The 27836-nt window shown below is 39.6% G+C and overlaps 1 protein-coding gene across 1 annotated transcript in view; it reads left to right on the top strand.

The window, feature by feature from the left end:
• Window positions 1-27836, top strand: part of ANGPT1 (angiopoietin 1) — a 212683-nt gene that overhangs the window by 112435 nt on the left and 72412 nt on the right. Inside the window, exons 4-5 of the mRNA XM_050941004.1 lie at window positions 6891-7123; window positions 26097-26224. Coding sequence (XP_050796961.1) covers window positions 6891-7123; window positions 26097-26224 — 361 coding nt within the window. The remainder of the gene's footprint in view (window positions 1-6890; window positions 7124-26096; window positions 26225-27836) is intronic.

Raw genomic sequence — 27836 nt, 5'->3', positions numbered from 1 at the left:
ACCCTGGGTAATGTTACAGAGAGTTTACTTACCTAGTACAGTAACTGGAATTTTTCAAGATGTTTGTCCCTGTGTGTGATCCACTACTAGTCCTCCTTCCCCTCTGCCTCGGAGTAGTGGGTCATGGGATTTTACAGTAGATAAGGAAATGGGGAAAGTTCATCCATGCTGCTCTATATACCCTTGGTATGGTACAAGAGTGTTAAGAGCATATTAGCAAACCAAATTGGCACTGAAACCAAAAATTTCTGATCAAAGGTGCATGGAGTGAATGCATGCCTGAAGTGGATAGGATTGCCAACCCTCCAGGATTGCCCTGGAGTCTCCAGGAATTGAAGATTAATCTTTAATTAAAGATTATGTCTTGTGATGAAAACTCCAGGAATACATCCAACCAAAATTGGCAAACCTAGAAGTGGAGTACCTATAGCGATAAATATCTCCAAGAACTCCAGTCACTGAAAGTAACTTCTCCTTCCTTTATCTATCTTGTCTGTTTAGATTCTAAGCTCTTTTAAATAGGGCGAGTCTCTTACTATGTACATATGCAGCACCTGCTGCAATTTGTCACTCAGTCTTATAGTACATACTGGATGATCTTGTGAAATGCAATAACTGAAGGCTTGTCTACATGACGAGTTAGTGCACAGCAAGCCAGGGTGTGAATCTACAGCACACTGGTTTCCACTCACTGACTCATTGTATAGACAAGCCCGTAATATTGTGGTTTCCCAGTAACTGTAAATATAAATGATGTTTACATCAGTGCAACTTATTCTTCCACAAGGCATTTTTAAATAATGTTTTACATTTTGAGAATGTTCCTTGCTTTCAGTGCCTTCACTTTAAACATTTTTGAGGGGGATGCAGGGTCACTGATGCCCATAATTGATTGCCTGCTATCTCATTTAGTATGCTACCATAAGGGGAGAATCAGAGAAATGAAAAAGGAGAATCAGAGAAATTAGTTTAAACATGGTAGACTTGCCAGTCTAGGCATTACACAGGAATAGGTAAGACAAGTGAAGTGTGTTTCAGCAGACAGAGCAACTGTTAGCAGATTCAGCACAAGAACAGTCATACCATATACAGGGAAGATTATGATCATTTCTCCAGGAATTCTTTTCTTGCACTCTCCTTCTACTCTTATGTTCCAGAAGTAATGAGAAACACGGTACCACTGAGTGGAGTTTTAGTCACATATTTTGGTTTCAGTAAAGAGCTTGATTCTTCTACCCCATTCTACTAGCTTTACTTCCTATATCTTACTGCAATTCCATTGACTTCAACAGATGAAATGAAGTGGAGAATCAGGCCCCAGCATTTTACTGGATTTAAAGAAATATGGGAATATATGTAATACCAGACCAGGCCAGTGCTCCATCTACTTCACTGGCAATGTCCAGTGCTTGATACTAGACAGGAAGTTTCAAGAAAGCTTGTAGTGGACCACTATAGAATAACCTGTCCCACAGGGGAAATTTCTTCCTAACCTCTCACAGCTGGAGGAACACAGGATTTAAATCCAATTTCTCTCTTTCCCTCTCTCTCTCTCTCTGTGATTATATATTTGGCCAGACTTGTCTTAGTACAATGATAATCCTTATCTTTACCTGTTGAATAGATCAAAGGCAAAGTAAATCACACTGTCTATGGTTAAAATGTCCAGACTTTTTAAAGATTACTTTTAATGTAAGTGGTTAAGATAACTTTTGCTGCAAGAGGATTCCCATCTCCCTGACTTGATCCATACCCTGTTCCCAAACACATCTAAACGGAAGCACCTCAAAATATAAGTAAAAATGCCCTTTAAACTGCTATGGTCTGGATTGGATTAATGAAAAAACTGTGTACCTTGCAATGCAGTTTGCCTAAATCAAGCTTTCCTTCTTTCCAGGAGAGTTTCAAGAGTGCTGTCTCCATATTCTACTTCATCACCTTTCAAAATGACATTAGCCTTCACTGGAAGTCTGTACGTTGGCTTCTGTACTGGCCTGCTAACCTCTCTAGCATTATCAGGAAGGTTTATGAATAATGTTATACACGGTGCAGTCATGCTGAGCTATCTTGCTGGCTTACATCCTGACAAATTTAACACATCATTTGTATGGTAGAAAATAGATTACTGGCTACACTAATACCAGTAGACTAGACAAAATACAGAAGTATGCTTAAAATGTAAGGCAAATTGAAATTGGCTTTCTTCTGTATTGTAACTAACAACTCTAAAGAGTCCCGTCAACATGGTCAGGCCCAATATGTAGCCTACCATAACAATAACATCCTTTTCTTTCCCTACTATTCTGATACCAGAAAGATTATTTGAGCTCCAAGCTGAAGACTGCAATATGTAAAAAAAATCAACTTGCTCACAGGGTAACCTTACAGTCAACAGTGATTTATTTTTATCAGTGTTGTGCACTAGCTGTACTTCCCTAGACTATTCCATTCTAATGAGTAGACAGGGTTTAAAAATGTACAGGAAAGTCATAGTCTCCATCTACTCACAAAAAAAGAGCACAGAGTCATTCAAGTCACAGCTGTGGCATTTTGACTGAAAGCATTATCGAGGAGTAGTACTGCATAATTACTCCAATAGACAATTATAAATCATTCGGATGGTAAAGTCCATTAGTACAAAGACTATTTTCCCTTTTTGTCTTGCAGAGCACAAGGCCTTTACTTAACCAATAATAGATAATTGATACTGGTTTCATTTTAACCACAACATTCTTGTTAGTAGCCCTTTAAAATACAGTGATGATTGAAAACTTGGTAAACTCTTTGTTCACAGAGCTTCTATAAAAGTAACCTATTAATGGTGAATGAACTTTTGAAGGTTTGTGGAGTGAGGTTGGTTCTAATAAACCTTTAAAATTATCTGAATTTCTTTGAAATTGTTTGGGCTCAACACCAGACTGAAAAACCCTCAAAAAGGATATTTGCAAGCGATTTCTAGAACTTCCTTGCTGTAAACATCATGGGTGAAACTCTGGCCCCACTGGAGTGAAAGGTCATGACAGCAACCTTTCTCATGCCATTTAGGTAATTCTGTCTTTTCAGACTAGTCAGTTCAGAAGCCTCCAATCTAAATAAAGTTTTGAGTTTTGCTCATTTCAAGTTTTGAGAGATGGTTCTCACTGGTTCTTAACAAAACTGAACTGAATTCAGTGAGTTTACATCATTGGTGAATTTGTCACAGGGAGTTCACCGGTCGTTAGAGCATATTCTTGTCCTTCATATCTTTGAGGTCTTTATATCTAGGGGGAAAAGCATTGCAGAGATACAGGTCACTACATACACATTACTTAGTTTTGTAGTATATAATACTATTTTAATCTACATAGCAAAGCATAAAGTAATCAGCCACTTTGTCATCCCATCTTTGCAGCACGTTGTTGACACTATACTCATAAATATAAAGATGTGTTATTGCTAAAGCAGTAAAACATCTGCAAGCTGCCTCTCTCCATAGACTCCAAACAGGGAAGCGCTATGCGTTGTCATCTTATTCTTCCTTGCCTGACATGGGCAATGTTACTATAAACAAGACACAGTGAACTGTCATCACCATGGATTCATTTACTGTTATGTTAAGAAACATATGATAAGAAACAAACAATGCAGCAATCCATGTTGTGGTAGTCAACCTTTCTTTTCTATGAAAACATTAAGACATGGACACAGATGTAAAATGTTGTATGGTAAGAACTACATTCCGTCCTATACTGCTTGGGTGGCCTGAAGGGAATTTAGAGAGCATCTAGTCTTCCCTTACCCTTCAGCAGCCCAGAAAAATTCCAACCTAGCAACCTCAAGAATGCTACCAGCTACTCCCCTGTCCAGCACAGCATGGCCCTAACAGACATGCGTTCCAGACAGGGTGCACGATTCTCCTTTTCAAACTAGCTACATTATTACAAAGTATAATATAATATACTGTAAAAGCTGAAATGAGAAAGTCAAAATGAAACATTTCGGCCTTATTGAAATGAACCATTTTGATAATTGTCCATGAAGATTTTGATGGAATTTACAGGTCCTGCCAAATGTTAAGTTTTCTTACATCATCATTTTCTGACAAAACTCTTCAGTCTTAACATTTTTGACGAGCTCTGGCTAGAAGAGACCTTTAAGATCATCCAGTCAGACTTAGTATATAACATGAGACATATAATATCACCAAGTGATTCCTGAATAAGTTGTAGCTGAGCTAGAACACCCATCTTTTAGGCCTATATTCAGTGTTGATTAACTTCTAGTGATGGAGGATTAACCACATCCTTTGGCAATGTATTAAAATAGTGTATTACCTTCATGGTTAAAAATGTGCACATTGTTTTCATTTTGAATATTTCTAGCTCCAGCGTCCAGTATATTGTATCTTTTTATATATTTGTCAATGAGATTAAAGAGCCTTGAGTCTCAGTCATCTTCTCCCTTCCAGCTGGGGCCAAGGATGATGCCAAGAAAGTGGTACTCTGCTTATGTTGCTCTGCCTGGCTTTCACAGAAAAGAATGGGGCAAGCTCGCATGATATATTTCCTGGAGTATCCTGTTAAGTCCAAAATTCATAACGTTTGGGAAAAAGAGATTTGCTATTGGTTTTACTTAGGGGTTTGTTTTGTTTTGTTTTTAAGCTTTTTATTACTCTAGTGTGTACAGCAAATCCAGGTCTGAGTTTAATTTTTACACTGTTATCATTTGTAACAGCTCACATTAAGACTCCATGATATTTAATAGAAACAACTCCAGAAGGATTTTATTACATTTCTCCGTTAGCTTAAATGACCTGAAATAAAATAGGCATTTTGCCACTGATCTGTTACCCAGAAGTAAAAACCAAGCTGCGGGGAAAGAGAAAATCAATAAAATCTAGGACTAACTTGGATAGGCAGTGGCCTATTGGCAAGTTTGAGACCAATGGTGGGTTCATGATATGAGAAACACCTCCTTTGGCATATGCAGTAAAGTCACTGATCAAAAGTTCAGCAGATGAGAGGTTTTCATTTCTTTATCTAATATTAATAAAAACCTTGATTTGCTGAGCTCCTACAATAGTGCCAAAGTGTTGGCACTGACAAGACTATAGGATGGTCATTACATATATCCTAGCTGTCCCGTTGCATCCATAACTCCTTTTGATCTTTATAAAACGAACATGGGGAAGGGGCAGGAGAAGAAGGAGTACAAGGAGGGGGAAAGAGTTTGCATATATTTATTCTAAAATTAGCCATAAAATTTGATGAAAGCAAGTCAGTTATTTTTCTACAGTTGTACTCAAGATTTTCCTGGCTGAGAATATATAAATGATGAGTATTCAGAAGTCCTCTGAGATACCATATGAGTCATCATCTTCATTTTTTTGATGTTCAAGGAAAGTTACTTATGAGGGATTTTGACAAAATAGGGATCCCACATTAAGAATCCAGCTTCCTGATTTAACTTTTTGGAAAAGAATCTCATTTGTGATATGGAAGTGAGTACCGCTTACCTGTGCTAATTTTCCTTTCCCATCTTCACTAGCCACTTAAAATCTCCCAGGACCCTACAAGTTGAGAATCACGATTATCACATCAAACAACATTTTATTAAAATTATACAAAAGTTTATACGAACTACTGAATTGATTATTGGATTATTTTTAACCAAAGTTGTCCTATAATGCATTACATTCTAATGATCTGGAAGTTATTTGCACTAGATTGATTATTCCAAGGTTATATAAAATGTCTATATTTTGTTAGCACGCCTAGACAAACTTCAGTTAAACTATCTCTTTTTCATTACATTTTCAGCATCATTTTCTTCACTACAAAGGTGTGTAAATTTGTCAGCTGTAACTTTAATTTTCCATTTAATTATTAATAAATAATAGAATCTGAGAGACAGAGTGTCTTTCATATCAGACCGACTGCAGGCTACATTTCTTTGTTTCTCCCAATATTTAGCATATGAAGTCTCATGTGAAGCAATTAGAAGAGTTCACAGGAGTAATGAGTGAGAGGAAAACATAAGACAGTGACATGAAGGTACAAAGTTACAGTTTTAGGCACTGGTCCTAACAAGGCTTGCATAAGTCTTTGTAGGATCAAGGCCTTAGCTTGCAATTTAGGAGCCTCCTGCTCTGCAAATGTAATGCATTGCTAATAAGCCAAAGCTTATGGGAGGATTCCATATGAGAACATATGATAAAAATAGATGCAAGTAGTCTGGGGATTATTCTGTGTTTCTCTTATATTCTTTCAAAGATGCTTTCCTGAATCGGATAGACTATTGTTTAGATTTTTTTAGTATTGGCACCATAACCCTTGGCTGGTTCCCCATTGTTCCCAAGTTTTTATCTTCTTGTGCTCACAGGTCTACACAATTCTGCTCCAGCCTACCTCCCTGATCCCATCTCTTATCACATTGCACTATCCACTCCACCAACAACTTCCATGCCCTGTTCATCTTTTCTCCCTCTCCTGACTCTCCAACTTCTTTGCACATGCAAAAAATATAGTTGGAACTGCATACCTAATTTGGATACTTAACTATATGCCTAAAGTGGATAACTACATGCACAAATTCCCAGCTAGGTACATAACCAACCACTTGTGCATGCAGTTCCCTAAGGTGGGTGTACAAATTAGGAATGCAATCACGTTTAACATACTGTTTAGAAAGCAAGATCCTAGATATCAGTTATGTTTAGGTGCTAGATAGAATATACCAACCCTTTGGCTAACCTTTTAAAGTGAAGTTATGGCTGTGAGTTTATTGCCTTTTGCAAGCATGAGTAATCCATGTGCTGAACTCTGCATACAACCAAATGATAAAATAGACACCAGTTTCTGTATCAATGTATATTGAAATGAATTAATTTCTGCTATTTGTTTTTTTTTAAGTTTACTTGAGCATAAAATATTAGAAATGGAAGAAAGGCATAAAGAAGAGTTGGATACTTTGAAGGAGGAAAAAGAGAACCTTCAAGGCTTAGTCTCACGCCAAAGCTACATAATCCAGGAGCTAGAGAAGCAGTTAAACAAGGCAACGAATAACAACAGTGTCCTGCAGAAACAACAGCTGGAATTGATGGACACAGTTCACAGTCTGGTCAACCTTTGTTCCAAAGAAGGAGGTAAGAGAGTAACATCTTTAAAAGTCTCAGAAATTTCTTACTAGAGTGACATATTGGGCAGGGAGTGGGGGGCATGAAGAGGGTCAAATTTACTTTTATAGGTCCAAAAAGAAAAGAGAATCTGACATTCTGAACTAACCAAGGGCAAAGTAGCTTAGGAGAACATTTGAACATGAATAGTTCTTGAGATATTGCTGAGATTGAACCTGATGCTAACAAGTATGTTTGATTTTTTGGTTTAATAACATAGAACACTTGTGCCAAATCTTCAGTTGATGTAAATTGGCTCCACTGACTTAGTGATACCAAATTACAGCCACGGAGGATCTAACTCTTTATGACTTGTTGTTTTTCAGATATTTTCGGAATATTACATTTCTCTTTGTTTTTCTATTTTTTTGTTACTTGTTTGTTTCCAGTTGTGCCCACAGTGTGGTAGGTACTGAACAATCATGGAAGATGGAATGGGTGCTGTCTTGAAGACATTACAATCTAAATCCAGGCAGACAAAAATGGCAGAGGCAATGGGTGGACTATATAGCCAGTCATCAGGGTTATAATTGGTTACATCTTAATAAAGCTTTTTAAATGTATTCTTATTAGATGTCTAGATCTTTAGGAGCAATCTCTAGTTGTGTCTCACGCTTGCAATTATTAGTCAACACAAGAAAAAATTCTTCAGGAGTGATTTTAATTCTCAGAGGATAGTGGCCTTGCAGACCAGCTCAGGAGAGGCATTCCATGCATCAAGAGTAGCATGAAAGAAAGCATAGAGTTATTGTTGGAGAAATGGACAAACAGTTTGTCAAAGGGTGACATCATGAGGTGAGGAGGTGGCGGGAGAGTGTGAAAAGGGCTCAGGAGAAGATAGTCTAAGCAGTCTTGCAGCACAAGGATAAGAGTTGCTGAGGAGGTGGAGATGGATTCAAAGAGAAATTCCAGAGAGAATTCGAGAGGAAGGTGACATGATCAGAACAATGAGTAAGGGAGATTATCTTTGTAGATGTGTTCTATATGGACTGTTGAGGAGATATTGTGGATGTCAGGGAGGTCAAAGCAGAGGTTGAAATAAAGGATATGTTATTTGACTAGGAAGAGGTCATCAAAAACCTTGAGAAGAAAATCCAGGAGCAAGTTAAAGGAGAGGTACACAAGGCAAAGGCGGCAAATTGCAGATTCAGAGAGTTTAGACGTGAAGGGGAGAAATAAGATGGGCCAATAGCTGGACAGGCAAGGTGAGGCTGAGGGATGACATTCTAGAGAGAAAGCCCAGAGCATATGTGAATTGTGATTATATAACTGATTACTTTACCAGTGCAAGTAGATGCATAGAGATGTGCAGGTAAAAAAAAAACAAAAAACTGGAACCTGCATCATTATAGTCTGATAGAACTAAGCGTCAAAAAGATCTAATAGATGATCCAATCTTGTTTTTTCCCTAGAGAACATTCCCACTCCCCTTGTGCAGCTTGTATCTGAATAGTTCCAGTGACTAGGATTCCATCTTCTTCCCTTGGAAGATTTTTTCACATTCTGACCTTATTGATGGCATACTTTTTTCTCATGTCCATTCTAAATCTTCCCTTTCTCTGTTGCTTTGACTTATTCCATGCTAAACAGTTCCTCAGCACCTTAAATTAAATAAAATCTTTTTTAAACAGTATGCTCTCAGACCAATAGTCCAGCATTGTGAAGCAATTCAAATCCTCTAATATATTTTATGGTCTTCTGGCAAGGAAATCTGGCAGAGTTTTGCTCAGGCTGTTTTAACAGCACTCAGGAGCATTTTGAAATTAATATCAATGTGAGAGAGAGATTATTTTCATACAGAGATGAACTGCAAGCTGTTGTAAAGACTGAAAACAGATTTTCTAGCTATCTTGAATTAGATTCAAACAAAATATTTCCCCCTTTAATATGGAGATTTCAGACATCAGTTGGTTCTTATAAATACTTTGAACCAGGATTTTTCAAAAAATCAGAATTTAGGCCAAATTTAGGTACCCGAATAAGTGAATTTTCAAAAGTGCTCAGTACCAAGCAACTCCCACTGAATTCATGAAAGCTACTACATGCTCACTGCTGATGAAACTCAAACTATTTACATGCCTAAATGTAGACCTAAGTAGCCTAAGTTTAGACACCTCCATCCCATTCCCCATATCTCTTTGTATTTAGTAACTGACTCAGATTCATGCTTGGATACTATGTTGATTGGCATATTGTAAATACCTAGATCAGTTTACTTAGAGATAGAGCACTTTCATAGAAATACCTCACTTTGCTATACATTTAAATCTATCTGACTTACAATTTTTAGGAAATAAATTGTTTCTCAGAACTAAAAAAAGCCACAGAAAAGTTTTTGTTAAAATAACGTTAACATAAAACACCAGACCATTATAAAGAAATCTTGGACACTAACACACACACTGATTTTTTAAAAAATTATTACCAGCATCAATTTGTGAAAATAATTATTATACATACTGAAGACTGTTTTGAGTACACAGTAAGCATGCTCGGAAGAACAATTGGAACTACTGTAATATAGCCATAACCACTCAGGGAAAATATGTAAACTTTAGTTAGTTAAACACAAATATCGGCTATCTGTGTACTGGCATTGAAAACGTAAAATGAGGATAGGATTTTATTGAGTAACAGATAATAAAAATTAAAATATTATTTATAAATTAATGGTATGCCCGCATCTTCTATACTGTGCTCAGTTCTGGTTATCTGATCTCATAAAGGATATTGAAGAAATGGAAATGGTCCAAAGTAGGGCAATGAAAATTTTTAGAGACATGGAAAGACTTCCATCTGAGGAGAGAATATAAATATAGGACTCTTTTGTCAAAAGTGAGAGGAATACGTTAACATAATATAGGTATATAAAATCATGAATGGTAGAAAGGAGCAATTGGACACTCCCTTCTTACCTCTTATTATAAAACACAAACATGGGAGTATCTAATAAAATTAAAAGGCAATACTTTTTCACTGATAAAAGAAAATACATAACTAACTTTTGGAACTCATTGATATTATTGAAACAAAAAGCTCAGTAGGATTTAAAAATGATTAGACAGTTATGTGAATAACAAGAATATCTACACTAAAATTAGGTAGGGTGAGAATTGACAAGGGATATAAACCCTCAAACTTTAGGACAAGATTTAACTAACTATCGATCCTTGGGGCTGGGTTGAAAATTACCCAATGGACATGTTATTCCATAAATGATTACAGGCAGATCACACTTTCCTCTGAAAAGAGCCAGCCTTCGTAGCCCTAAAAAGTCTTAGTCACAGAAACCCTTCAATTTGACAGATCTAATAATGCAAAAGACAATCTCAGTTTTCATTTAAAAAGAATAGTTTCCAGTCTTTTTCCTTCCAACAATAGCATTGTAAATGTGAATCAATGAGAATGTATTCCAACTGGAAGGCCAGTGCTGTCCACTCCGCACATCAGGGTGGGTAGTTTAATAGATTCAGAGGCAGCACACCCAGTTGATTAAACAAGGCCCTGAGGGCCAGATTTTCGAAGACATATTGGTGCCCAAAGATGCAAATAGGTGCCTAATGAGATTTTCAAAAGTGCCTAACCTCTTCAGAATCTTTTGAAAATCCCACTAGGTACCTTTCTGTTTCTCTAGATGCAAAAATACCTTTGAAAGTATGGCCCTAAGAGAATAAGCTGTGATACTGCCTGCCTGTTTGGCCTTTGTCAAGGTCAGATGACATGAGCAACGTTAGATGACATGGTGATAACAATTCTTATGGTTGGTCTACAGCAGTATTTCCATTATTGCTAGGCCAAGGGGCAGGGCAGAATTTCTGAAAGTTCTCAGTGTATAAAGGCAAATGAGAGAAGGGGAGTAAAAGTCACACTACTAATCACTTCAAAAAGTAGAGGTGAACCTAAATTGCAAAATTTGGATCTAGATCTGAATTTCAAACTCCCCAACTATCTGGGGTGTTTACATCTCTGGTTTTGCTACAGACTACGTTTGAGACAGGGGCCACCTGTAAAATTTCCAGACAATTCTGAGTTTGGATTCCAAAACCACTCAATCAATGTTGCCAGCGTGATCAATTCTATGGCTTTAGTTTATGCTGATCTGTAAAAATATATTCTCCACTAGATCAGAAAACCTATGGATAGGAGAAATATACATAATATCACAGGGTCCCAAACATCTCGAGTTTGGCCCATATTTATTGCTAACAGAGTTGTCATATAGTTTGTTTAAACCTTTTTTTTTTAATGTAGCAGTGGGAATCTTGGCACCAACTCATTTCTAAAATAGCAAGTTTTTCAAAAACTAGCCTTCCTGTTAAAAGACTGGTGTGCATGATAGGATTTTAAGGGAACTTTTAAGGATTACATAATTTCTAAATCCAGCCATAGACATGGGCCAGAGGTTTCCCTCCCATCCACAATGCAGAGAGGAGCAAAGAAACAGGAAAGTAGGGCCAAAGGCCCCAAAATCTTCTGGTGACAAAGATGCACCCCCAAGACTGCAGAAGCCCATTCCACATGCAGAGACGGGGAGGAGTTGGAGCAGTGTTTGTATATGATATGGTTTTAGGATCTGGTGGATTTCTGATGAAATTCATATATGAATTAATGCCAGCGAGATCAGCTTCTAAGGAGTGCCCATATGGAGAGGGGAAGCTAGTGACTGCAAGGCTGCTGAGTGGGAGGAAGAGGCCTAGAAAAGCATGGATGGGCTAGTTTTCCTCATAGATGTTCCAACAAATGCTCCCTCCCTGTCTCAATGTGGGGGACGTTTGACTGGATTGGCAGGGGACAGACAGCTCATTTGGTCCTCAGAGGACGAGGAAGAAAGAGGTAGGCTTGGCTGCTTTGGAATCTTTTCTCTCCCATCCCACGTAGAATGTCATCAGTTCCCCAGAGAGGGGATTGTGGTGGTAGCACTGTTTCACACTGATCAAGTTTTAAGAGTACTCTTCCTCTACAGTGGGCTTTTCTGTGGGAGAGGAATATCAGCTCCTAAAGTTTTAAGGAGGTTGAAAGGTGAGTGAAAATGCCCCCCCCACACACACACACACTAGTGTTGCAAATATTTTGGAATGGCTCTAAAACAGAGAGGAAATGGGAAGTGGATTGTTATAAAAATGAGAGTGTTCAGACACCCATTCCTGCTGCTGTCTACCAATGAGGACAAGTCTAGCTAGCACTGGACCATGTTTATGCATATGCAGTCCTAAATAGATAGTTTGATTCATTCAGCAACCCCATTCCTAGATGCATGGTCTCTGACAATACAGAGATGTGTAGGGTTCTAGAAGGAATTTCCCCCATGGTAACAATATGCAACAGATAATTTCCTTATCTCAAATAGATACAATGCCAAACCAAGGAAGTAATTGAGAGGTCATGTGGCTCCAACAGGAAATTATGTATAAGGGTTAAATACTGCAATTCTCACCCAGGCAAAAGTCCCCTTTCATTTCAAACAGAGTTTTGACTGACTAGTAGATCGTAGAATTTGTCCCAACAGAAAGCAACAGAAAATCCTTGCCTAGCAAATAATAGCCTATTATTATATTGTGCCTATAATATTACATGTATTTTGCATATTATAAACAAATTTAAATAATATGATAGGTGGCCTGCCCATTTCCCCTCCCCCGCTTAAAAGAGAGTTTAAAAATACACAAAAGACTGGCAGGGTTCTTTATCAATGTGGTTATTCATTTTTTCCTGTTGTTGTTTTTTCTTTTGTTTGTCAGACTACATAATAACATAGTTTGTTAAAATGTTTGGTCTAATGCTGTATGTTTCAGAGGACTAATGCAATAGGAAAGTAAGTTTGTTCATTAATGTCTGGTTTTGTGGCCTTCTAATGAGAGAAATGAGGCATCAGCTTCCTCTTGAATGCTGACAAGAAGTTCAGCTTAAGTCTCAAAACAATACACACATATGCTAGGAATTTACCTCCCTAGAAGTGCCTATTGAGTTCATGAAGTAAATCATTCAGTGAGTGGGTGAGATATTTAGGTTTCTGAGAATCACAAGTCTCCTTGTGAGTAGTTTTCATATCTTACCAAATTATGCAAGAAAATGAAGAAGGGGCAAATCTTTGTTTTAACAGGATACACGTTAAAAAAAGACAAATTATATATTTATTCAAAACCCTAAACTGCAAATAGTTATTCTTTTTTCTCTGCCTTCAGTAGCTGTGATGTAACTTTAGTGTAAGTTTGAGATGGTGGGAAATGAATTGAAACTTCAAGGAAGCGACCTAAAGGTTACCACAGACACAGGGCCAAGGTTTTGGCTGGCATAACTCCATTGACATCAGTAGAGTTACACCAACAGAGATGTTGGCCCCGTTTTCTATAGGACTTCAAAAAGAACATAGATAACATGAGTCAGTGGTATAGAAAGATCACAATCAGAAGAGTTAGTTGGACTCAGGTGACCCAAGAGGTTATTTTCAATCCTAATATCAAAGCTATGTTTATAAAGGCAAATTTGTCATAGTAAATTGATGCCAGTGTCTCTGGAATAGAATTAACTGAGAGTTCTTGTGGTTTATATGGTCAGAATGGAAAAGGAAATGGATTGAATGACATAGACAAGAACATTTGTATTCTTCTGAAACCCTTTTTAAATGACGATAGATTTAATTACTTTCTTCTCTGGCTAGCACCATTTCCCTCATTATTTGTTTCCTCTCATTAAACTGTGGACTCCACTGCCTAGCCCAACCTCAACACCACTGAGCCAAAAGTTTTGTGTTTGTTTTGTTTTGTGGCACAGCTGGAACTTTGCCAACTAGACAGACCTGTAGCACAGAATGAGTCCAGCGACACATTCTTTTTTGGAAGAAACAAAATAAATTTCTTTCCTGCTTCTCTGACATCTATAAGATTACTTTGATTGTAGCTGTGAGGTAGATTAGCAGTGCTGGAAACAAATTGACTTAAATGTTATTACTAATAATAAATAACACCTTGCAATGATTAATAAAACTTGGCACTCTTCATCAATAAATATCAAAACACTCTATAAAAGTGGTAAGTTTAATTACTTTTCCCCATCTTATTCTTTTTTAAGTACAGATGGGGAAATTAAGAACAGAGAAATTAAGTGACTTGCCAAAGTCACACAATGGCTCAGTGCCTGAGCTAGGAACAGTACCTTTGTCTTCCGACTTTATTTCCAGTGTCCAAGCCATTCTGCATGCCACATTATCTCCTTTATCTTTAAACCTGACATTGATCTTCATAGTTAGAAGCAAATTACTTTTGGATGCTGAGTGTGTGTGTAAAGAGCATAAAAGCTGCCCTCTGCTCTACTTTCATAGAGTCATAGACGTGTGGGACTGGAAGGGACCTCAAGAGGCCATTGTCTAACCTGTTCTTAAAAACTCCAATGACAGAGATTCCACTCTTTTAGAGGTTCATAATCTATAGATAACTGGTTATACTTTTTTTAAAAAATAATCAATGAATGTTAAAGGAGCCAAAGAAGCAACATCTCAAGCATTAATGTTTTTAAAAAATGCATTCCCCCAAAAGAAAATGTGTGTTTGGAATCTGATGTTTACAAAAATAAAAGTAGTCTTCTGTTAAAAAAAAGAGAAATAAAAATATCCCCCTTCTGAATAAGTTTTAATGAGTTTTTCACATAGAATTCCTAAAGCTCATATTATTCCTAGTCTGAAAGCTGTGCAAAAATGTAGGCCTTGATTCCACAATGACAGCCATTCACATTCAGGTAGACTCCTCTGCCTGTGTGCAGCCCCACTGGCTTGGATGAGTTCCATGGGGATGTAGGGGTCAGACCACATGAAGTGCATTCCATGATCAGACAGCCTGAGTCAGGACTCCATAGGTGCAATGTAGCTATATACAGCACTATGGGCACCATCATCACTTCTGTGTGTGTGTGTTTCTTGGTTATCTGGTATCAGATGATACAGGACTGCTGTTTCTTTTTTGATTTATTGTTGTAGTATTTGTAAGAGCTGCCTAGAGGGCTCTGATAAGTTTTGTACATTAAAAAAAACCAACTGAAAATGATGATAAATAATAATAGCTACAAATAAAAATTTCACAGCCTCTCAGGCATGGGCAAACTTTCTTCCCAAAATATTGAACTATAGTCAATTATAACAAAGCAGAGTAGTTAGGTATTGTGATCTCTTCAGACTGCAAGTTAGTAAAGGAACAGTAACGAAATAAAGCAGCTAAAATGTACAGTATCTAGTATTTCTGCCAGTGACTCACTTGACAAGCCAAGATTCAGCTGTTGTACCTGTGCTAACTTGCATATGGTAACAGCTAGTGGTCAATATTTATTTGTGTTGGAGCAGAAATGGCTTAATAGTTTTATCTTTTCCTCATTTCAGTTAATTGCTAATTCTGAAATCAATTGCCCATCCAGTCTCAGAGAACATAACAACCAATATCTAATCTCTCAGATCTGTCTTGTGAAAACAGTATTATTCACTCATGCTGAAGACATTACATGGAATATTAACATACATGACACAACCAACAACATTGACAATGTTACTCATTGCCTTGTTAATGAAACATTCATTTGTGTAAATATCATGGTTCAGTCAGAAAAATTAAATGAACATTAGGGTGTCTGTGTGGAAAAAGTTTAAATGACTTAAAGAAATAGGGACACAAGATATAAAACAAAGCCTGTACCTTTATCTGTCTTGTAGCAGTTTGTAAAAGTATCCTTCAATTTTCAGTTCTCAGTGAATGGCTGGTTATTCACAAATTTGAAACTTACAGGCAGAAACTTACAGAATTATATTGCAGCTGGATAATTAAGTGTCTTTATATCTTTGTAAATGGGCCATAAGACATTCTATTTAAACTCTTTAATGAGAACCACTTCGTGATATTCCTAAGTGATCGCTTTCAAATGCACTGTGAATTTAAGTATTATTGTTTTTAGCAGTCACCAAGGCTAAACGTATTGGAAAACAAACTTGATAACTGTTGACAATTTATTAGGTAGCAAATAATTATGGTCCAAAGAGGGTGAAAGCTGAGTGTGTTAAAATAGTTTTAGAAGACCAAGTCAATTTCTGCGAAGAAAGAAGGGGCTTATTTTTATATATGGTGTAGTTGATAGATGGTTGGACATCTGTGTGTTCTTTTTATGGCTTTGTTTGTTTTTCTCACTTCAGACTGGTGTGTGTTTGGAGTAATGAATGTGATTTTCTCTTCAGCTACTAATACTCTTTTATAAATGTTCATTTCAGGACAGTAATCAGTGAAGCCTCTTTCTTTCTTTCTTTCTTTGTTTCTTTCTTTCTTTCCCTTAAATGAATATGGGTCTCAAATTCTGAGATGTGAGGAACATGTTCAACTCCTACTGAAACCAGTATTGGATTGAATCCTTAGCTGGAGGAAATCAGCATAGCTTCTTTGACTTTAATGGCACTAGGCCAGTTTCCACCAGCTGAGAATCAGGCTCACATGTTCAGCACCTATCACAATCAGGCCATGGGTTTTTTATAGCATATAATACCTTAACTCCTCGTGTGCTCTGAATGATTAAATTTAGGGCCAAATCTCACAGTCCTATTCTTTCAAAACTCTCAGTGATTTGGCAGTGGCTTGTATCTGACTATGTATTATAGAATTTGGCCCTAAATTCACACTGTGTTCTACTTTCCCCCAGATTTTAAATACCTGTCTCACTTCAAGGCCAAATCCTGCAGTTTTAACTCAGGATCTACTCTGGCAAAACTTCCATTGACTTTGTCAGGATATCTGGAATGGCTCATGACCCCGGAGTGCCAGCCTCAGGGCAGGGTTAAGAAGCACAAACGAATTGGTTGTGTGTTCTACAATTAGATTTGACTAACCAAGTATCAAGTAAAAGCAGCAAAGAGTCCTGTGGCACCTTATAGACTAACAGACATTTTGGAGCTTGAGTTTTTGTGGGTGAATACCCACTTCATCGGATGCATCCACAGGACTCTTTGCTGCTTTTACAGATCCAGACTAACACGGCTACCCCTCTGATACTTGACAAGTATCAAGTGTGAACTCCTCAAGCACTATAAAAGCCTTAACATGGAGTCACAGATAGTCCCCTTGAGTACCTTGATCTACCTTGCCACCTAGGCAAGCTTGCCTTTGTGATAAATCATCTCTTATACCAAACATCGCAATAATATTCAGGTTACTCCGAGTCCCAAAGGACCAATCACTTACCCTAGGTCAAGTGTACCCTAGATCTTGCACCAAAGGCAGGGCTTGTAGCCAATCCTACAATAAAAGTGTATTAACTAGGAAAAAGAAATGAGTGTTATTTACAAATCAGGTAAACATACACACACAAGTGAGACAGAGCTTTAAGTTTCAAAAAGTAGTAGAAACTGCTGTAATTTGGGAACTCCTCTAGGGCTAACCCACTAAACAGCTGGAGGATAGACAGGAACCATTTGGTTACATTGTCAACGTCTAGCAATATATATGTAAACCCACAAAACCCACAATCATTATCTACTAATATGTCTCTAAAGGTTGAACCTGGGTCCATTAGCCTGCTAGTTGTGTGACCCTTTCTGGCCCTGCTTCACAGAGCTATTCACAGGGCTTGGGCCATGGGCTGTAGTACTTTATCTAGTCCAGTTTTAACCTCCTCAAGTGATGGGGCTCTCATCAGCTTCCTTTGGAAAATAATTGCGTAGTCTGATTTCATTATAATTTCCTGATATACCTCTTAAATTAACCTTTTGCTAGCCTAATTTCATTACTGTGAATTGTATTCTACTGTGATATTAGCGGGAGATCTGTTTGTGGGTATGTAAGGAGATGCGCTGGCTCCCCGCCGCGCCTGAGAGGGACGAGCCAGAGCAGGTGCCTCAGTGGGCGGAGCCAGCACTGCCTGTCCGTGCCCCCCGGAAGTCAAGGGGCGGGACAGGAAGTATAAAAGCCCGGCCCCAGCGCTCAGTTGGGTGCAGGCTGCTGGAGAGGACAGATGCTGGTGCCCGGGCTCCTGCCGGGCCCAGCCTGCCCCGCGCCCACTACCCAGAGGAGCGCTGGCCGGACCTGCCCCGCGCCCACTACCCAGAGGAGCGCTGGCCGGACCTGCCCCGCGCCCACTACCCAGAGGAGCGCTGGCTGGACTTGCCTCAGATCCGGTACCCGGAGGAACGTCGGCCTGACCTCCATGAGACTCCATGTAGCCTGCTAGGGTCTTTGCTATTGCTATTGATTACAAGTGGAAGATGCTCTGATACTATGGTGATGGGTGGCATAATAAATCCCTAAAATATATAGATATATTACAAAAAAACTAAGTAATATTTTATCAGTAATAAACCAAAACCATAAACAATGACATTTTTTTAACTGTTATCTTTGACATCCCAGAACAGAAATTAAAGTCCCAGTATAAATTGTATAAATTAAGAGTAACCCACCTGTGGTGTGTGTGCAATACAGGACCTCCTCTGTTCAGATCCACAGAAGATATGAGTGAATTCAGTCCCCAGCTAAAGAGATTTGGCACCAGATATAGCAGCTCGTAAACTCCATGGACTTACATAGAGGGGACCCTATAACACATGCTCACCAGTGGGTACATAATTCCTCTGCTCAACAAAAAGCTTGTCCTACAGCAATTTGAATCCCAGGCAAGCCCTGACTTATGTGATGGCTACCATATTGACATGGCCAGCTCTAGCCATTTCGCCGCCCCATGCACGGTGGCACGCCACGGTGGGCGCTCTGCTGTTCGCCGGTCCCACGGCTCCGGTGCATCTCCCGCAGACGTGGCTGCGGAGGGTCTGGTGGTCCTGCTGCTCCGGTGGACCTCCCGCAGGCATGCCTGCGGCTGCTCCACCAGAGCCGCGGGACCAGCGAACCCTCCACAGGCACGCCTGCAGGAGGTCCACCGGACCCGCCTGCTGCCCTCCTGGCAAGCGGCAGAGCGCCCCCTGCAGCATGCCGCCCCAAGCACGCACTTGGTGTGCTGGGGCCTGGAGCCGGCCCTGCATATTGACTGGCACATAGTGAATTGAATGGGGAGCCTCCAGAGCTGAAAGCATGAGCTGCTATAGCTAAAGAGCCAATGTTCCGTAGCTGTGGGGTATAACAACTCATCTCTTTTGTGGATTAACATAGGGGAGGACTTGTAATACACATTGACCAATGGGTTACGTAAGTAGGAGAAATCTCAACATGTCATAGTAATAGTCAATGTAATAGTCTTAACATAGTTTTTGAAAGCAAATTCAGCTATGGAAATTATGATCAAATCTGAAAGGTTCCCATTCAGAAATATAAAACCCTTCAAGCATATTTTCTAACCTTATCTTTTGATTTTCACTGCTTAGTGCACTATTACTGGGGCTATGTTTTAGTCAAAGGTATTTTTAGTAAAAGTCATGGACAGGTCTCGGGCAGTAAATAAAAATTCACAGCCAGTGACCTGTCCATGACTTTTACTATACACCCCTGCTTAAAACGGGGTGGGAGGGTGGGTTCTGGGGGCACTATGATTGCTCGGGGAGGGTAACGCAGGTGCTCGGACGGGTCTCATGGCCCAGGGGGTGTTGGTGTTGGTTCTCTACCTCGCTCCTGGGAGGTGGTGATCTCCAGCTCCTAGCTTCAAGTGCTTCCTCCACTCTGCCCTAAACCCTGGTACTGCTGCTCCCATTGGCTGGGAACCACGGCCAATGAGAGCTGCAGGGGCAGTGCTTGCGAGCTGAGGCAGCAAGTGGAGCCAGGAGCTGAGGGAGGGGAGTTCCTGATGCCCTTCCAGGGATTACCCCCAGTGAGCACCACCCCACACCCCTATCCCCAGCCCTGAGTCTCCTCACACCGAAACTCCTGCTGCTGGAGAATAGGGGGACCCGAGACTGCCCCAGCAGCAGCCGGTCATGGAAAGTCACAGAATCCATAACTTCTGTGACATTCGTGGCAAACATGGAGCCTTAGCTATTATTGCTTTTATCCATCTATCACATTTCTGAAGTGCCCATCATTTTAGTATATAGGCAACTGATTAACTATTTCTTCACTTAAAAGTAGTATATTATAGTTTTACAACTTTAAAGTGGTAGCACTGGCTATGTCCTCTGTGGTGTGTAGCTATTTTTACTCACTATTTATTAATTAGTGTAGCACTTAGGAACCCTAGTCATGAGCCAGGCGCCAACTCTGCTGGGTTCTGCAAAATTACAGAATAAAAATCAGGACCCTCTTCAAAAGAGCTTGCAATATAAATGTCAAACAAGACAGAACAGATGGAGCTTTAACTGATACTTTTTGCTGTATGGGATTGTGAGTTGCTTTTTTCTGTGTTTCCATATTCCAAAGATGTTTTTATCTTGAGGGTTAAGCTCAGTTGGAATGACCTCACGGTTTTGTGTCTCTGCTTGTGTTCAGTGTGTGACAGCTGTAGCATGGTTTGTATTGTAGTTCAATATACTGTACATTTTGCCATATGCTTCCCAGGTTTTTCACTTTTGCTGATCAGGTGACACATATCTTGCAGTAAGAAATGTATTGTCAAAAACAGATAGTAATAGGGTGGGTTTTTTTGAGGATAGAGTGTGTTTTGGTGGCATGCTACTGTTCACTGAGGGTAAGTTCTTCATCACCATGCTGGGTCCCAAATGAAGGTTGTTATATACAGGAGTAGGCCATTGGTATAACAGATTGCATCTGTCTATGGTTCAGAAGCTCATCAGTGGTCACAACCTTGGAGCCATGGAGATAGAGGAGAGCCCCAATACCATTGCAAGGCAGGGTTGAGATCTGGGGATGCATGGGGTGGAGGGGAGTCCTGGGATGGAGCAGGGCTGGGATGAGGTGGGGAGATGGAGGGAATCCCTGGGGAGAGGGCAGAGCTGGACAGGGTCAGGGTGGGGGTATGGAGGGGAGCCCCAGGGCCTGGGCAGGGCTGGGTCAAGGTGAGGGGATGGGGAAGGAGAGGAGAACACAGAGAGTAGATGGAGGGCCCAGGAGGCCCTGTGATGCTTGGGGAAGATGAAGTAGGAGAACCTCTGTTCTACAGTGAGCAGGGCTGAACTGGGGAGGAGAGCAGGGGGTGGAGCAGGGGAGGCCCTGCAAGCTGCTTCTGCTGGTGTACAAATCCAATGGCTGGCCCCATCCAAACCTCCCGGCTGCCTCTGCCCACCTCCAGGCTGAGCATTGCTCTGGATATCCTCTGGCAGCACTATACCCCTGCCCAAAAGACAGGCAACTGGCACCTCCCCTGGTGCAGGCCCACATCTTCCCAGGCAGGTGCGGCTCATAGACTGAGAAGCTTTTCTCTAGCCCCAGACCCTGCTTCTAGACCCTCTGGCTTCTGTTATGGGTAGAGATGGATCTACAGACAACCCTCTCCTCAAATTTTTGGAAACACGGTAACTAGGTAGGGAGATTTCTAATCTGAAATGACTTCAGCCCCCATTGCATACATATGGCAGTAAGAATTTGGCCAATGAATATTTCATGAACATATTGTGAATAAGTTTTCAGCTTTTGGCTTTCCACTCTCATGAAGATCATTAGGAATCTTCTTTTGCTATGGAATAATTGTTGGACATTAAAAGTACATTAATTACAAGCATGTAGGATATAATTAAGCGTATGAAAATATAAAGATTCATTGCAGAAATCTCCACACTTCTGTTCATTTAAATCACCATTGTACAAAAAACATACAGCTTCCTTTCATCTGGCATTTATTGGCATTGTCATATGAAGACATGATTAGCACCTGTGGGATTAACTCATTTAGTCTTTGGAGAATTTATGAATGCGTTCGTTCACATGTTCAGTACCATGGGAGGTATGAATGTGACTCCATGAATTTAGGCAAAATAATCAACTGCCTTTGCCTGTAAGCACTACTGAACATCAGAGTGTAATTAAGGAATGTCCATTGTAGGTTGCTGCAGTAACAGGCACACATTTCATTTTCTCAAAGCCTAATTAGAAATGTCAGGAAACACTTAAATATATTAATTTTAAGGTAATTATTTTTACCATAGTGATGAGATCAGTTAATTTGAATCAAATTAGAAAAGGGCAAATAGTTATCTAACATTTTTTTTGTTCAAACCAAATATATCGAAATTTATTTTACTTGATGCAGACTTTTGTCAGCAACCGCAGCTACATAATATATTGATATGATCATGTATTTAAAATAACTGAACTAACTTTAGGCATTGTTCAAATCAGTTAAGATATTTAAGTAGTCAAAGAAAGGGTAATAGCTACACATGATGTCTGTGGCCCATCCATGATTGTTATTAGCAAATTTCTCCAATGGCCGGAGGTGGGACACTAGATGGGAAGGAATCTGAGTTACTGTGAGCAGGGATCGGCAACCTTTGGCACGTGGCTTGCCAGGGTAAGCGCCCTGGCAGGTCAGGCTGGTTTGTTTACCTGCCGCGTCCGCGGGTTCAGCCAATCGAGGCTCCCACTGGCTGCGGTTCGCTGCTCCAGGCCAATGGGGCTGCAGGAAGCAGCGCGGGCCAAGGGATGTGATGGCTGTCGCTTCTCACCACCCCCATTGGCCTGCAGCAGTGAACCGCGGCCAGTGGGAGCCGTGATCGGCCAAACCTGTGGACGCGGCAGGTAAACAAACCGGCCCAGCTTGCCGAGGGCTTACCCTGGCAAGCCGCATGCCAGAGGTTGCCAATCCCTTCTTCATACCTTCAAGGCAGTACCTTAGGCTGGGATGGTATAGAGTCTCACTGCCACATTGGGAGCTCCAGGAGCTATTGTGATCCCCGGAGGGAATACAACTACTGTGCAGCATCTGCTTCTCTCTGTGCATGGGTAGTTCTGCTGATGGGAGAAGACATGGGGGAGGTAGAGGGCATAGCCAAGGCACTGCCACTTCTCTGTTAGCCTTCCAGAGGCTACCACTGACCGTGGTACCAACCCTTTGAGTTTCTTCCACTCTCTGAACACAGGGAATAATGTTGTGCACAGCCATTGCTTCTCAAAACCCAGCTACTGTGCCTGCGTGCCCATGCACTAAGCAGTTCTTCTCAGAGATGAAAATCTGAGTTGCTCCCATCAGAGATTAAAACCCCAAAGAAAGCCTAAAGAATCACAAAGATTCAGAGCTCTCTTGTCTAAGGAGAGCTATTGCCTTTGTTTCTTTGTTTTTTATCCACTTCAGACAGATAAACTGTATGTGCATTTTACGAAATATACAATCTGAATATTCCTGTGAGGCTCTTTGGTGTTTGAAATGTCAAGTGTTTTATTGAATTGAGTGATTTTATTTCATTTGCTGTAAAAACAATTATTTTCTTATTGGCTATTGAGATACCTATTTAAAAATGTCAGGTCCCTTAGTTATGACATCCAAAGATATTAATGCCGTTGCTGTTTAAGTTTTACTGCTCACTCTAAACCCAAATCTTGTAGATACATACCTATATGAATAAATCAGGATTGCTTATGTTATAATATGATGGTTTATATGATAGCATGTTGGCCATGTAACTATATATGATCTCCTGCTGTCCTGTTCAAAAAAGATATTTATATATCAGTCCAGCTAAAAATAGCTTAAAGAGCCACTGCTGCCTCCTGGAAAAAATTGCATAACATTCAGTTCAGAAATAACTGAACTAGTTTCTGATCCCAGTAACAGTGGTGTAAATCTACAGTAATTCCAGTGACTTCAAAATATTTTGCAGACTGTGTGTGTGGGAGGAGAGGCAAGTAAGAATCTCTGTGTGTATTATATAGATGTACATTGAAATGTCGTCACTTTTAGGATGGAAGCAGTAGTGATTCTGACTCAGCAAGGAAGGCTAACTTCTCTAATTTGAAAAACTCAGGGTCGGCAAGATGGACCTGATCTAAAGTCCACTGAAGTCAATGGGAATCTTTCCTTTGACTTCAGTGGCCTTTGGCTCAGATCCCAAGTAATTACTCAAGTTGGAATTTGGCCATTGACGCTAATACTCCTCTACTTACAAAAAATACCACTCAATCTTTAATGAACACAAATTGCCAGTGCCCAGTCTTATGTCTCATCTGAAAAATGGCACCTGCAAGAGTGCATTGTTACTTAATACTATGCTGAGGCCCTAATTCAGACTCAAAGGGAAGTGTGTCACCTACTGAGTCACTAACATCACTTTTCTTTTCCTAATAGGGCCAAGTCTCCAAGAAGTTTCTTTTCCAACTAGAGTTCACAGATGTATGTGAGCCAGGAGTTACTTTTATGGATGCTGTGGAAAAAGAGAGGAAAGAGATGATACATAAATAGACTCCAAAGAAAAATAAATCTACCTTTTTGTTGTAAAATTCAAATTTTAAATTAAAAAAACAGCAACTTAAATCTGTTTTAGTCAAGACAAAATGCTGGGCTATGAGAGTAGTTTTGTGAAATGCAGTATACATTCTCTATGTGGGGAAGAAGGATGGTCTTATGGTTAAAGCAACTGATTGGGCATTAGAAATCTTGGGTTCTACTCCCACCGCTCCCAAGGCCTTCCTGTGTGTGATGTTGGGCAAGTCCCTTAACCGCTCTAGCCTTCTGTTTCTTCATCTGTGAAATGGGATTAATAATAGCTACCACCTATCTCATAGGAATTTGTGATGATAGAATTATTACCCGTAAGGTTCATTAAAATGCTCAAATGGAAGGCGGCATATATAGGTGCAAAGTGTTAGTGTCATTATATATTTAACATACAGCCTTGAACCTTGTGTGGTATGCAACAGCAGTGCAAGGTTGTTACTCTAGTGGAAGTGAAGGCACATCACTGTGTCCTAGGTACACAGTGCCATCTTCTTCATTGAGAGGGTGTAAGTCGCTAGCCCTTTTGCACCCACTCTTTACTCTCCCATGCCCAAGTGAAAAAGAGGTGGATTGCAGATGGACAATGGGCATGTCTATAGAGAAATTCAATGCAATTTGCATATGTATTTATATAGTCCTCATCACTGTGGAGCTTAATGCTGCAAGGTGCTGAGAACTCTGGTCTGGATCCTGCAAAGCACTTAAGCACATGCTTAACTTTACGTATATGAGTAGTCTCACAGATTTCAATGGGATTACTCAAGTGCTTAAAGCTTGTGTTCCTGGACTAGGTCAAGAAGCCCCTGTTTGTAGAACTACAGGCTCCCCTCTTAGGTCTTACCCCTTCTGTTAGGGAGGACTTACTTCATGGCCAATATAGCAGTGCGCGCATTACTGCAGGATTGGGATTGCCAGCACACCATATTTTCCTCATCTCTTAATCTCACACTCATGCACAATACTTCGTACCCTGTGATGTGCAGAATTAAGTGCTATGCTGTAGCTGGAATATTAATTTTTTTGCTTTGTTGTTGGAATGTCACAAAATGAAATAATAAAAAATTTTCATTTCTGGGTTTAAGATAACATCAATTTTTTACAAGTTGCCTTTAATAGCAATTTGCAGGTGGGAAATTGTTGGTTTTTTACACTATTGTTTTCAGTGATTTATGCTATTTAAGAAGCAATACAGTCTGAGGAATGGGCAGAGATTGGAGAATCAAGAGGTCATAGGTTCTATTCCTGGCTCCATGGCCTTGAGAAAGTCTCTTTGCCTCAGATCCTGAAAGGTATTTAGACACTTAACTCTCATTGCAATCAATGGGTGTTCTGCCTAAAAACATTTGAGGATCTGGGCCTTTGCCTCTTCACCTCAGTACTCCTATAATTAAAATAGGGATAATAATAATAATTTGTTACCTCCCTCAAAGGGACATGTTAATTATTATGTATTTGTGGTTTGTAAAATGTGTTGGACATGTAAGGACTAATATTTAGGTGTAATGTCTAATACTGAGGTGTTATGTAGGTATAAGAGGCATAATACTTATGTGTTAGCCTAGAATGATATGGAAAAGCTAACAAAAAATAGAGCCACTTTGGTATAGTAATACCTAAGGTTGCTATTGTAACCTGCATTATCGTATTTTCTGTTTTGCAGTTTTACTAAAGAATACAAAAAGAGAGGAGGACAAGCCATTCAGAGACTGTGCAGATCTGTACCACGCTGGTTTTAACAAAAGTGGAGTCTACACTATTTATATTAATAATGTATCAGAGCCTAAAAAGGTACAAAATATATGTATTTGTGTTTGTTTTTGCTTGTTGATGTAGATATTGCTCTTGGCACGAGGGAGCATTCTGCATGGTTATGGAATCTTTACACTGGCAAAGAGCTGTATTTAATATAATCACTTAGACCACCTTCACCCTTAGAAAAATACTGGAAGGTGAAGTAAATGGAGTATCTTGCCTGAAGTGAGTCCCAACCATCCTTTCTCTCTACTGGCTGAGGATCCTCCCTAAATCTGAGCATACACCCTCAAAGCATGATTTGTCTTCTACACCTCAGCAAATATGTGGTCTCTACAGTTGAGTCAGACACCTGGCAGGCAGTTCTGTCAGAAATACATGTCTCTGAAGATCAAGGAGAGAATCAGGGATACTCAAGAGATCATATTTTATTAATTAATAATGCACTGTCAAAAAATGATCATCTGTTTGTAATGAATCACTGATAAATAGTTCCCATTATATTCCAGAAATATTGTTCAGGATGAGACATGGGGGAAAGGATAAACCAACACCAGAAGAAGACTGTTGGTATAGTGATAAATGAAAGGTGAATACACAAGATAACTGAGATGTCTATAATGAAGTATGGAAAATCTTCTTAGATGTTATCAAGCAGGATTAGAGAGACCTGAATAGGAGTGTGGAAACTGTTAAACTGAAATTGTAAAGGACTTGAAAATAACCTAGACACATGTCCACACTGGCAAATTGATAGTGAGTTGCACTTGTGTTAGTTTTATTCAAGTTCACAAGCTGTCCAAAGAAGCTTCATTGCAAACTTTTAAATTCTATCTGAATAGCTGCAAGTTTTACTAGGTTACTGATCTTGATGTGTTTTGTTTGAGATTACCAGGGGGATAGGTAAGATAGGGAAAGTCACATTTGTGGAAGTCATGTTTTATTTCTCTGGTATACCTGATTGAAAGAGCTATCCAATGCAGTCAGGAAAGTCCACCCAGAAACTATTCTATTTGGTTTTTCAGAGAGGCTGCATTTTAGTTTTCTTTTTCAGCAAGAAAAGTGTGTGTGTGTGTGTGTGTGTATGTGTGTGTGTATATATATATATATACAATATTCTGCTGGCTCTTGTGTCTGTCTATCTCTGGTAGCAAGGGCCTGATACAATGTCCACTGAAGACAATGGGAAAACTCCTATTATCTTAAGGGATGTGGAATCAGGCACTAAGTGGGCTAGTACATTTTATAATTTTCTAGTCATTTTCTTTGCTTAGTTTCATCCCAACATGACTGTCAATTTCTCTGCCTCTTTGCTGATTACATCCTTCAGATATTTACAGATGATTATCAGTCCTGCTCAGATCCTCATTCCCACCTCTTTATTAGTCATCATTTTGCAAGTTGTATTTATTTAATTATTTTAATTTTTCCTCTTGAATGTGTAGACATATTTAAGGTGTTGAAATAATTAGAAGTGCAACAGTATTCTAAGCCTTTATTCTGAGTTGTGCATATTCTACATTTAAACTGTTTACTTTTAAATTACTGAAGATACTTAGTTATTCTTTATACCATACTATTTTAGTTCCTGATCCAATGGCCATTGAAGTCACTGATTTTAGTGGGCATTGTATTGGAGCCATTAAGT

The sequence above is a fragment of the Gopherus flavomarginatus genome, chromosome 2 (genome assembly GCF_025201925.1).
Source record: "Gopherus flavomarginatus isolate rGopFla2 chromosome 2, rGopFla2.mat.asm, whole genome shotgun sequence".
Classification (NCBI taxonomy): Eukaryota; Metazoa; Chordata; order Testudines; family Testudinidae; genus Gopherus; species Gopherus flavomarginatus.
This window is presented reverse-complemented; position numbering and strand designations above follow the sequence as displayed.